Source organism: Hyperoodon ampullatus (genome assembly GCF_949752795.1).
Source record: "Hyperoodon ampullatus genome assembly, chromosome: X".
In the NCBI taxonomy this organism is placed as follows: Eukaryota; Metazoa; Chordata; class Mammalia; order Artiodactyla; family Ziphiidae; genus Hyperoodon; species Hyperoodon ampullatus.
The window spans coordinates 44,010,128-44,021,631 of NC_136913.1; the positions used below are offsets into that span (position 1 = coordinate 44,010,128).

The 11,504-nt window shown below is 52.3% G+C and overlaps 1 protein-coding gene across 1 annotated transcript; it reads left to right on the top strand.

Moving 5' to 3' along the window:
* The first annotated feature begins 3,332 nt into the window (after positions 1-3,332).
* Positions 3,333-8,275, top strand: WDR13 (WD repeat domain 13). The gene is made up of 8 exons (XM_079727550.1): positions 3,333-3,458; positions 4,172-4,281; positions 4,394-4,524; positions 5,133-5,440; positions 6,164-6,344; positions 6,445-6,586; positions 7,468-7,586; positions 8,002-8,275. Exons 1-8 carry the CDS (start codon positions 3,453-3,455, stop codon positions 8,184-8,186), a joined length of 1,182 nt encoding a protein of 393 aa, XP_079583676.1. The 5' UTR covers positions 3,333-3,452; the 3' UTR covers positions 8,187-8,275.
* Positions 8,276-11,504: the final 3,229 nt, after the last annotated feature.

Sequence of the window (11,504 nt, forward strand, 5' to 3'; positions counted from 1 at the left end):
CCGGGTCTTAGTTGCGGCACACGGGATCTTAGTTGCAGCATGCGGGATTTAGTTCCCTGACCAGGGATCGAACCCAGGCCCTCTGCATTGGGAGCGTGGAGTCTTAACCACTGGACCACCAGGAAAGTCCCCCCACCACGTTTCTTTGGAAGCTGAATGGTGGAGTGAAGGGGTGGGGTTCTGTCCTGGGAGGGTCAAGGTGAATGGGAAAGGCATTGATTGTATCATCCTTTATGGCAAAAAAAAAAAAAAGAACTGGGAAATACAGTTGTTCATCGGTGTCTGTGGCCGATGGGTTTTAGGACCTGCCATGGATACCAAAATCGACAGATGCTCAAATCCCATAATTGGTCCTCCGTATCCGCGGTTCTGCATATGCAGATTCAACCAACCACAGATGGTGTAATACTGTAATATTTATTGAAAAAAATCTGTGTGTAAGTGGACCCGCAGAGTTCAAACCTGTGTTGTTCAAGGGCCAACTGTAAACCCAATGCTGGTCACAAATAGGGGTCCAGTTCAACAAAATGTCACCCTTGAACTTCCTGGGCTTCAGGTTTCCTCATCTGTAAAATGGGGATAGTAATGGACCCACAACATTCAGTTATTAGGATTAAGTGGATAATACATGTAAATCACCTTAAACAGTATCCAGCACATTGTCCAATAAATGTTAGTGGTTACACGTTTGTGCAAAGTTTATTCTTTAGCAATCATGAAACAAAAGAGTGTTCAATATCCTGAAAAGACCACCCATAGCTTAGTTACATGGACAAGGGAAGTTGCCGCATCAGTACAGTACAGTGTGGTCTATTTTTGTTAGAATACAAAGGGAAATACGTTTTTGGCTGTATCTCATTTAAGGTTTCTTTAAAAAATACTGTTCAGATTATTGTATTGTAAAACTAGTGTGGGGACTTCCCTGGTGGTGCAGTGGTTAAGAATCTGCCTGCCAATGCAGGGGACACGGGTTTGAGCCCTGGTCCGGGAAGATCCAACATGCCGCGGAGCGACTAAGCCCGTGTGCCACAACTACTGAGCCTGCGCTCTAGAGCCCACGAGCCACAACTACTGAGCCCACGTGCCACAGCTACTGCAGCCCACATGCCTAGAGCCTGTGCTCTGCAACAAAGAGAAGCCACCGCAATGAGAAGCCCGCACACCGCAGCAAAGAGTAGCCCCACTGGCCGCAACTAGAGAAAAGCCCACGCACGGCAACGAAGACCCAACGCAGCCAAAAAATAAAATTTATTTTAAAAATAAATAAAAATAGTGTGAAAATAACACTATTTTTATAACACATACAATAATCTGAACAATAATGAGAATTGTGTCAAAGTCAAGATCCGAAAGGAAGCTACTAAACATTGTGTTCCAACTTCGTACATTGTATATCCTGATCACCTTAAGATGGATAGAGATGCAGCTTCTTGTTGGAGTTCAAATAAGGATGATTTCAGATAGCCTCCTGGGATCCAAACCGCAAAGCTTATTGTACCTATTTATATCTTCTGCCTTCAGAGACTCACGCCCAGACCAAGCTCCCTGGGAGTATCCAAGCCGCCCACCCTAACACAGACACACAGAAAGGACTCTTCTTACTCTGGGCGTGTCTGAAGGCCCGTCAGTCACCTAGGAACTGGAGAATTTTCTGGGGGCCTCTGCATGTGTGATTATTTTTTATTCTGCACTTCAAATCTTGCTTGGCCAAGATTGTGCTGCTAAAAAGCAGCTTATACCTCTTTCAAAAAAAGTCCTTTCATTTCTTTTTTTTTTGAAAGTCATATTTCTGATTTTCAGTGAGTGATTTGCATACTCGCCCCTGTCCCTGTGGTCCCTGGACATTGTTCTTGTGTACGCAAAAAAATGCCATTAGGGACTGAGGCTGGATAGAACTTAAAAGGGCGGAGCCTCCATCCTTGTGCCAGAAGCTACTGTCCCTTAATGCGCCTGCGTGGTTCTCCCACGCCCTGGGGAGGATTCCTATCGATTTGTTCTGTACGCGGCAGTTCTTCCTGGCAGCAGGCGGCCATCTTGCTGGAGCTTGAGAGAAACAGGAGAGAAGGGTGACACTGGTTTCAGGGCCGCCCCGGGAGCCTCAAGAGCGGGAGGCAGCCCCGGAGGTGGTCCCTGATCCCGGGTCCTGCTCTTGGACCCGAGAAGGGAAGACGGGGTCGGTGGGGGCAAGATGGGTGGAGAATGCCAACAAGGATTATTAGGCGGCGGGAGGAGGGGCGTTGCTGTGGTGACTGGGGAGGGGCGGGGCCAGGTCTGCTGTGACTCATCTGGGCGCTGCCTGGGAAGGGCAGGACTGGGGTGGTGACCATGCTAACAGCCGGGTGGGATTTCGTGACATCCTGGACTGGAGGGACTCGGTGTCTGTGGCAAAGATCGCCTGGCGGAAGGGGCGGATCTAGATCTCTTCACTTGAGACGCTGACATTCCAGGCCCTTGTCCTGCAGGCTCCCGCGGGCGGACGCGCCGGAAGAGGAGGCCGGGGAATGGCCGCGGTGTGGCAGCAGGTCTTAGCAGTAGACGCGAGGTGAGGCGTGGGGTCGAAGCTCGCGGGAGCGGAAGTTACGTGGTGCATGCGCAATGGCGATAAGTGAGGCTGGGCGGAGACCTTGCCTTATGCGGCTGAGTGGGCTTGCTGGAGGTGAGCATGCGCAGTAGCAGGGTGTGGGGCTTGCCCGTAGGGAATGACTAGCAAGCGAGGGTCATTAAACAGCATGCTAGGATAATGCAGTCACATGTGGGCATGCGCAGAGTCTGTGGTATTGGAGCCTTTGTCGGGGGGCCGGTGATAGAGCCCATGCTGGTGACATCCTGTTCCCCACTTTTGCCCCCAGACTTCTCTTACCATCACTTCCCCAGTCTGACCCAATCGCCATACTGACCCCCACCGTTGCCCCATGCTAACCCCCGTCACCATGTCAGATTGGCCCCTATTATTGTCTGCACTGACTCAGTCACCCCATACCAATTCCAGCAGAACTGCAGACTGCCTCCATTGTGCCCACACTGCCCTCATTGCCATGCCCATTATTACTGTGGACACACCCTTATCACAACACCAGAGAGACCCCCATCACCACTGCTGATCACTTGCCATCCTGACCTATCACTGCCACACACCTCATTCTCCTTCCCTATCCCCTGAGCTGATTGATTCCCTCTGTCCTGTGCCTGCTGCCCGCCTTGCCTCCTGCCATCGCAGGTACAATGCGTACCGCACACCAACGTTTCCACAGTTTCGGACACAATATATCCGACGGCGCAGCCAGCTACTGCGGGAGAATGCCAAGGCTGGGCACCCTCCAGCATTGCGTCGGCAGTACCTGAGGCTGCGTGGGCAGCTGCTGGGCCAGCGCTACGGGCCCCTCTCTGAGCCAGGCAGTGCTCGTGCCTATAGCAACAGCATCGTCCGCAGCAGCCGCACTACCCTTGACCGCATGGAGGTGAGCTCCTCCCCACGCCACCTGCCTCCATATATATTCACTCCACAGACTTGTCGAGCACCTGCTATGTTCCAGGCACTGTTCCTGGCTCTTAGGATGAGCGGAGGACAAAAAGAGATAATGTATGACATAAATCAACAGGCAATAAGATAAATAGGTTGATAAACAGGCAGTAAACAAGTGAATAACTACCATGGCTTGTAGTGAGGAGTGCTAACATGGAAAAATAAAGCTGACTTGGGGAATGAAACAGGACAGGTGTTTGGAAGAGAGAGAAGCTAGTTTTAATGGGGATGCTCAGGGAAGGCGTCTCTGAGGAGGTGACAATTGAGCTGAGACTTGAATGAGGCAAGAGACAAAGCTGAGTGGTTTTCTGGGGGAAAAGTGTTCATTCTTTGTTCAAAGAGCATTTGTTAAGTATTTGCTGAGTGGGGCAAGGGTGAGAGCAGGGGAACTAGTGCAGAGGCCACCACAGTAGTCCAGGTGACGGTGGTGGCAGTGGAAGGGGTGAGAAGGGATCTGGTTCCAGCATGCGGTATCTCAGTTGCCCGACCAGGGATCGAACCCGCGCCCTTTGCAGTGGAAGCGCAGAGTCTTAACCACTGGACCACCAGGGAAGTCCCATGGTTCTGGGTATATTTTGAAGACTCTAGATCTCATAGGTTCTTGAGGGCTGTTTGCAAGGTGTACCTACCCTGACCCTCTGTTTACAGGACTTCGAGGATGACCCTCGGGCCCTGGGGGCCCGTGGGCACCGCCGCTCCGTCAGCCGAGGCTCCTACCAGCTGCAGGCACAGATGAACCGTGCCGTCTATGAGGACAGGTATGCACCAGGGGCAGCTGAAGGTTTGTGAGGAGGAGGGGAGCCACGGGGCAATGGCAGGCCAAACGCTAGTACCTCCCTCCTCTCACCCCTCACTCCTGTTGGGGCCTAGGCCCCCCGGCAGCGTGGTGCCCACGTCAGCGGCAGAAGCAAGTCGAGCCATGGCCGGGGACACGTCGCTGAGCGAGAACTATGCCTTTGCGGGCATGTACCATGTTTTTGACCAGCACGTGGATGAGGCAGGTGAGCCAGTGGATGGCGGGTCCCGTCACCATGCATTTGCCCAGACAACTGGGTGACAACCACCCAGTGCATCCTTTTCTGGAATGCAGAGTCTCAGGCCCACCTCTGAGGGAGGAATTGCTATTCATCACACCTTTCGCAAAACCTGAAAGCCCTCTGCAAAGTGATCTGCAAAGTCTTGGTTACTTTGTCTACCATAAAGGGGCTCAGCAGCTTAAAAGAGCACTTTGCAGAAGGCTTCTGGGGTCATGAGTCGCTTGAACGAGCTTAAAACGTTTGCTGCGGAGAAATCTCCTTGCAAAGGGCAGAGTGGGTTTTGCAAACTGCCAAGACCTTGGTAACTGTAAAGTGCTTACTGAGATGTAGAAGGCTTTTCGCATTGCAGAAGTCATTTGCAATCCATAAAGTACCTGCCAAGATTTAGGGAGCTTTGGGCAGAGGGCCTTCTGGGGTTCCATCTCTCTTTCTCAGCCAAGGAAAGCCCTTTGCTGAGGCCACTGTGCCTGGTGCAGTGGGTCCCGGCCCTTGGCTCACACGTCAGAACCTTCTGTAAATGAAAGCACCTGGTGAGCATGCCGGCTCTCACAAATGGCTCCTTGGCCATGCAGTCCCCAGGGTGCGCTTCGCCAATGACGACCGGCACCGCCTGGCCTGCTGCTCACTTGACGGCAGCATTTCGCTGTGCCAGCTGGTGCCCGCCCCGCCCACCGTGCTCCGAGTGCTGCGGGGCCACACCCGCGGGGTCTCCGACTTCGCCTGGTCCCTCTCCAACGACATCCTCGTGTCCACCTCGCTTGATGCCACCATGCGCATCTGGGCCTCTGAGGACGGCCGCTGCATCCGGGAGATCCCTGACCCCGACAGCGCCGAACTGCTCTGCTGCACCTTCCAGCCGGTCAACAACAACCTCACTGTGGTCAGGCTCCAGAGCACCCCCTTGCCGAGGGCAGAATGCCGGGCCAGGAGGGCTGTCGCAGGGATTCGGGATAAGGGGGTCCCCTCTAGTCCATCGCCTCCATCCTCCTCTGGCCAGACTCAGAGGGAAACAAGGCAGAAGAGGGGACGTGGTTCTTGGTCTGGGATGGCCTCACTGTGGTAGACTCCGGGGATGGGGGGTGGCCTGGGGCTAGGGTCACGGTCCCATCAGCAGTAGTCCTACCGTTTTCCAACTGCAGGGGCTGCTGGTTGGGTAGCAGGATTACTAGTCGGAAACCTTGTTTCATCTCAGTGGCAGCATCACGGTGGTCCGACCCGGATAGAGAGTCAGAGGGCAGGGGAAGGAAACGAAAAGTCTGGCCTGGTCCTGAGCGGGGAGTAGGGGGAGCTGGCCCAGTGAGCCCGTGCTCTGGGATCCTTTCAGCTGTAGCAGCAGCCACCGCCCTAGTATAGTCAAGGCTCCAGGAAGGACCAGGCAGGCCCCTTTAGTCCTGGGAGCAACTATCTCTTCTGGTCAGATTGCAGGAGGGACTGGCTGGGGAGGATGACCGGCCTGAGTCACCTTCCAGTCTACAGGCCCACCCTCACTGTGATGAGAGTCCAGTAGGGATCAGCCAGTCCCATCAACAGCAGCCCCGCTGTGGTCAGACTCAAGGAGGGACTGCCTGGGAGCAGGGTGACGGTGTGCGGGTCTCACCCACAGGTGGGGAATGCCAAGCACAACGTGCATGTCATGAACATCTCCACGGGCAAGAAAGTGAAGGGTGGCTCCAGCAAGCTGACAGGCCGTGTCCTCGCCCTGTCCTTTGATGCCCCTGGCCGGCTGCTCTGGGCGGGTGATGACCGCGGCAGTGTTTTCTCCTTCCTCTTCGACATGGCCACAGGTAGGCGGACCCTAGGCCTGCATCTGGCTGCTCACACCCTCACCCTTCTGGTGCACAGACCCAGCCCTCACCGCTGCCTCCCCTCCCTCTGCTGCCACAGGGAAGCTGACCAAAGCCAAGCGTCTGGTGGTGCATGAGGGCAGCCCTGTGACCAGCATCTCCGCCCGCTCCTGGGTCAGCCGCGAGGCCCGGGACCCCTCGCTGCTCATCAATGCTTGCCTCAACAAGCTGCTGCTCTACAGGTGGGTCTCCTCTCTCAGCCGCCTGGAGGTGGGGGGCCTGCCGCCTCTTGTCAGACTGGGACGAGAGCCCTGTCTCCCCAGCAGACTAAGCCATGGAAGTTAACTTCATTGAGGGGGGAGGTCTGGTCTCCTAATAATAGTAATAATATGATAATGGTGACATCAATAGGAGCAGTAATGCAATAGGAGCAGTAATAGTAATAGCAGTAGCTATCATGTGCGTAGCAGTTGCTGGGCCAGGGCCTGTTCATATCCCCTCATTTAATCCTCACAGCAACCCTGTGAGGTGGGTGCTGTAATCATGTCCATTTTACAGATGAGCAAACTGAGCCATAAAATAGACTAGAGTCCCCTTAGAGCAGTGGCCTGCTTTCCCTTCCTTCCTTCCTTTCTTTTTTTTTTGAAGCTGGGAGTTTTACTATCCCCACTCACTTATGTCTGTCATCTAAATGCAGTTCTCAGCCTGGGATGAACGCTGGAATGCTTTTCTCACCGAACTGCCTGTGGAAATGCCCCAGGCTCCCTGCAGTAGCTCGGGTTCATTCCTTTGAATGGCCATGTGGTATTCCACGGTGCAGGGGTGTTGTAGTTTTGTCAGTCATACCCTCTCTTTGTGCCCGTCCTAAATCAGAATCTCTTAGGCACCCTTAGGAAAAGAAACTAGTGAAACAGCAGAAGCTCCCCATTTGTATCAACAGATACAAACTGTCACTAACTCACACACCAGCCCGTGCTTTATAGGTTTATACAGTCGTCTCAGAACTGGATTTCATGAACCTTGAAAAGACCTCAGGTGCAGGGGTGGGGACACAGACTGGCCCACCATTCGTCCCCCTCTGGGGCTGAGGCTGCCCCCTGACCCGCTCTCTTCCTCCTCTCAGGGTGGTGGACAATGAGGGGACCCTGCAGCTGAAGAGAAGCTTCCCCATTGAGCAGAGCTCGCACCCCATACGCAGCATTTTCTGCCCCCTCATGTCCTTCCGCCAGGGGGCCTGTGTGGGTGAGTCCCATGGGGTCGGGGTGTCTGGGTGGCCAGGGAGGGGCAGGGACCAGGGCTGGTGCTGATCTGGCTCAGCTGTCACGACATCCTAATGCCCTGACTTCCTGGGCCTCAAGAACTCTCACACCCCAGCAACCTCACACTTTGAACACAGACCCCCCCAAACAGCCCAGAAACCTCACAGCCTGACACAGAACCCTCCCCGCCACCAACAGAGAGCTCAGAGACCTCACACTCTGGACACAGAGCCAAAACAGCTAGGTGACCTTGCATCTGGGGATGGTCCACACCATAGCCCCCAGCCCCGGGACCTCACACCTTGGACATAAATCCCTCAACACCTCAGAGACTTCACATGCAGGGCACCCCGCTGCCTCCTGCAACACCTCCTGATGGTCTTCTCTCATCTGGGCAGTGACGGGCAGCGAGGACATGTGTGTGCATTTCTTTGACGTGGAGCGGGCAGCCAAGGCCGCCGTCAACAAGCTGCAGGGCCACAGCGCGCCCGTGCTGGATGTCAGCTTCAACTGCGATGAGAGCCTGCTGGCTTCCAGCGACGCTAGCGGCATGGTCATCGTCTGGAGGCGAGAGCAGAAGTAGGAGACTTCCAGCCTTGCCACTGTCCACCTTCCCACCCACCTCCGGCCCCAGCCTTGTGTTTGTAAATAAAGTTCCTGTGGTTGTGCCGATGGCTGGCTCCCAGGTCTTCTGGGGTTGGGATGGGGGAGAGGGCAGCTCTAGGACCCAAGATGGGATGGGGTTCAGCTCCTCATTCATGCTTTCATGCATTGACTCATTGATGGATTCATTCAACAACCATTTATGAACGTCTGCCATGTCAGAGGCACCACTTCAAGTGTTTTACACAGTCGCACTTTGGACAGACATTGTGGCGCACCTACTGTGCGCCGGGACCTGTTCCAGGCACTGAGGGTACGAGCTGTGACTTAAACTGACAGGAATGGCTGCCCTCGTGGAGCTTACATTCTAGTGGAGACAGGTAGATAATAGACAAAAGTATATAGTAGGTCAGCTAAAGCTGAGCGTTGTGAGGAAAAAGGGCAGGGATAGAGTGCAGGACTGAGGGGAGGGTTAGGCTCTTTTTTTTTTTTTTTGCGGTACGCGGGCCTCTTACTGTTGTGGCCTCTCCCGTTGTGGAGCACAGGCTCCGGACGCACAGGCTCCGGACGCACAGGCTCAGCGGCCATGGCTCACGGGCCTAGCCGCCCTGCGGCATGTGGGACCTTCCCGGACCGGGGCACGAACCTGCGTCCCCTCCATCGGCAGGCGGACTCTCAACCACTACACCACCAGGGAAGCCCCAGGGTTAGGCTCTTTTTGGCGTTCTGATCAGGGAAGGTGTTCCTGACAGTGTGAAATTTATTTTTCTTTAATTTTTATTTTATATTGGAGTATTACATTAGGTCCTTGTTGATTATCTTTTTTATGTATAGAAGTGTGTATATGTTAATCCCAAACTCCTAATTTATCCCTCCCTCCCACCTTTCCCCTTTGGTAACCATACGCTTGTTTTCTAAGTCTGTGAGTCTGTTTCTGTTTTGTAAATAAGTTCATTTGTATCATTGTTTTAGATTCCTCATATAAGTGATACCATATGATATTTGTCTGTCTGACTTACTTCACTTAGTATGGTAGTCTCTAGGTCCATCCATGTTGCTGCAAATGGCATTATTTCATTCCTTTCTTATGGCTGAGTAATATTCCATTGTATATATGTACCACATCCTCTTTATCCATTCATCTGTCAGTGGACATTTAGGTTGCTTCCGTGTCTTGGCTATTGTAAATAGAGCTGCAGTGAACATTGTGGTACATGACTCTTTTTGAATTATGGTTTTCTCTGGGTATATGCCCAGTAGTGGGATTGCTGGGCTGTATGGTAGTTGTATTTTTACTTTTTTAAGGAACCTCCATACTGTTCTCTGTAGTGGCTGTATCAATTTACATTCCCACCAACAGTGCAAGAGGGTTCCCTTTTCTCCACACGCTCTCCAGCATTTGTTGTTTGTAGATTTTCTGATGATGCCCATTCTAACTGGTGTGAGGTGATACCTCATTGTAGTTTTGATTTGCATTTCTCTAATAATTAGTGATGTTGAGCAGCTTTTCATGTGCTTCTTGGCCATCTGTATGTCTTCTTTGGAGAAATGCCTATTTAGGTCTTCTGCCCATTTTTTGATTGGGTTGTTTGTTTTTTTAAATATTGAGCTGCATGAGCTATTTATATATTTTGGAGATTAATCCTTTGTCCGTTGATTCAGTTGCAAATCTTTTCTCCCATTCTGAGGGTTGTCTTTTCATCTTGTTTATCGTTTCCTTTGCTGTGCAAAAGCTTTTAAGTTTAATTGGGTCCCATTTGTTTATTTTTGTTTTTATTTTCATTACTCTAGGAGGTGAAACCAAAAAGATATTGCTGCGATTTATGTCAAAGAGTGTTCTGCATATGTTTTCCTCTAAGAGTTTTATAGTATCCGGTCTCACATTTAGGTCCTTAATCTGTTTTGAGTTTATTTTTGTGTATGGTGTTAAAGAATGTTCTAATTTCATTCTTTTACAGGTAGCTGTCCAGTTTTCCCAGCACCACTTATTGAAGAGACTCTCTTTTCTCCATTGTATATTCTTGCCTCCTTTGTTGTAGATTAATTGATCATAGGTGCGTGGGTTTATTTCTGGGCTTTCTATCTTGTTCCATTGATCTGTATTTCTGTTTTTGTGCCAGTACCATACTGTTTTGATTACTGTAGCTTTGTAGTGTAGACTGAAGGCAGGGAGCCTAATTCCTCCAACTCCGTTTTTCTTTCTCAAGATTGCTTTGGCTATTTGGGGTCTCTGACAGTGTGAAATTTAAACAAAGACCTGAATGAAGTGAGAGAGCCATAGTGTGTGAGGAAGAAGAATATCATAGGTAGGGAAAAGGCAGTTCAGAGGCACCAAGGCTGGAGTGTGCCAGGAGAACCATTGTAGAGGCCAGTGTGGCTAGATTAAGGTTTGGTAAGAGATGAGGTGGGACAGGCCCAATCCTGGAGGGCTTTGGGGGCCACAGTGAGGACTTGAGCATTTTTGCTGAGTGAGGCGTGAGTCACCAGAACATTTTGAGCAGAGTAGGGACATGATCTCACTTGGTTGTAAGAGGATCCTTGTGGGCACTGTGAAGAGAACAGACTGGAACGGGGGAGCGGGAGCAGGGGGATCAGTCCGGAGACCCTGCAGTAGTTGAGGTGAGCAGTGATGAGGACTTGCACCAGGGTGGTGGCAGCAGAGGGGCTGAGGTAGGGAATGTTGGCTTCTACCACTTTCTTGACTTTCATCCTATTAGTCTGCAGGACTCCGCTGGCTCCTCAGGGAGGCTGGGGCTCCCAGGCTCCCCCCACCCCCGGGCCAGCCGCACCCTGGGCCCCACACCTGTCCGTGCATTGGTTGTTTTCCACAAGCAGGGAGCAGAGGTGTTGAGAGCGCCAAGGTGGTGCAGAGCAACTATGGACCCTGAGGCTGAGGTAGCGGCTTCTGTTGTGGGAGGAAAGGGATGGGGGATCTCTCTCCACCCCAGAGAAACTCCAGACTACCCCTAGCTCCTCCCATGCCCATCCAGGGCCCAAATTCAAGGCCTGGAACAGCTCAGAGAACACAGAGTAATGTTCAGTATTTGAGAGGAGCCCTGAGTGAGGACAGAAAGCTTGGGGTGTAGACAGGGAGATAGATAACCCAAATCCCTTGTCAATGACCTGAGTCACCAGGAAATGTCAAAGTTCCAGGGTATCAAAGAGCTTCTTGCTCCAGCTGCTCCCCTCCCTCCAGCTCCACAGGCTGCCGCATCCAGATGTATCAATGGGAAGTGTAGCCACCGTCTTGAGACCTCAGGGTCAGTCCACAGAGTCACAGAGACCCCGACCAGGCCCA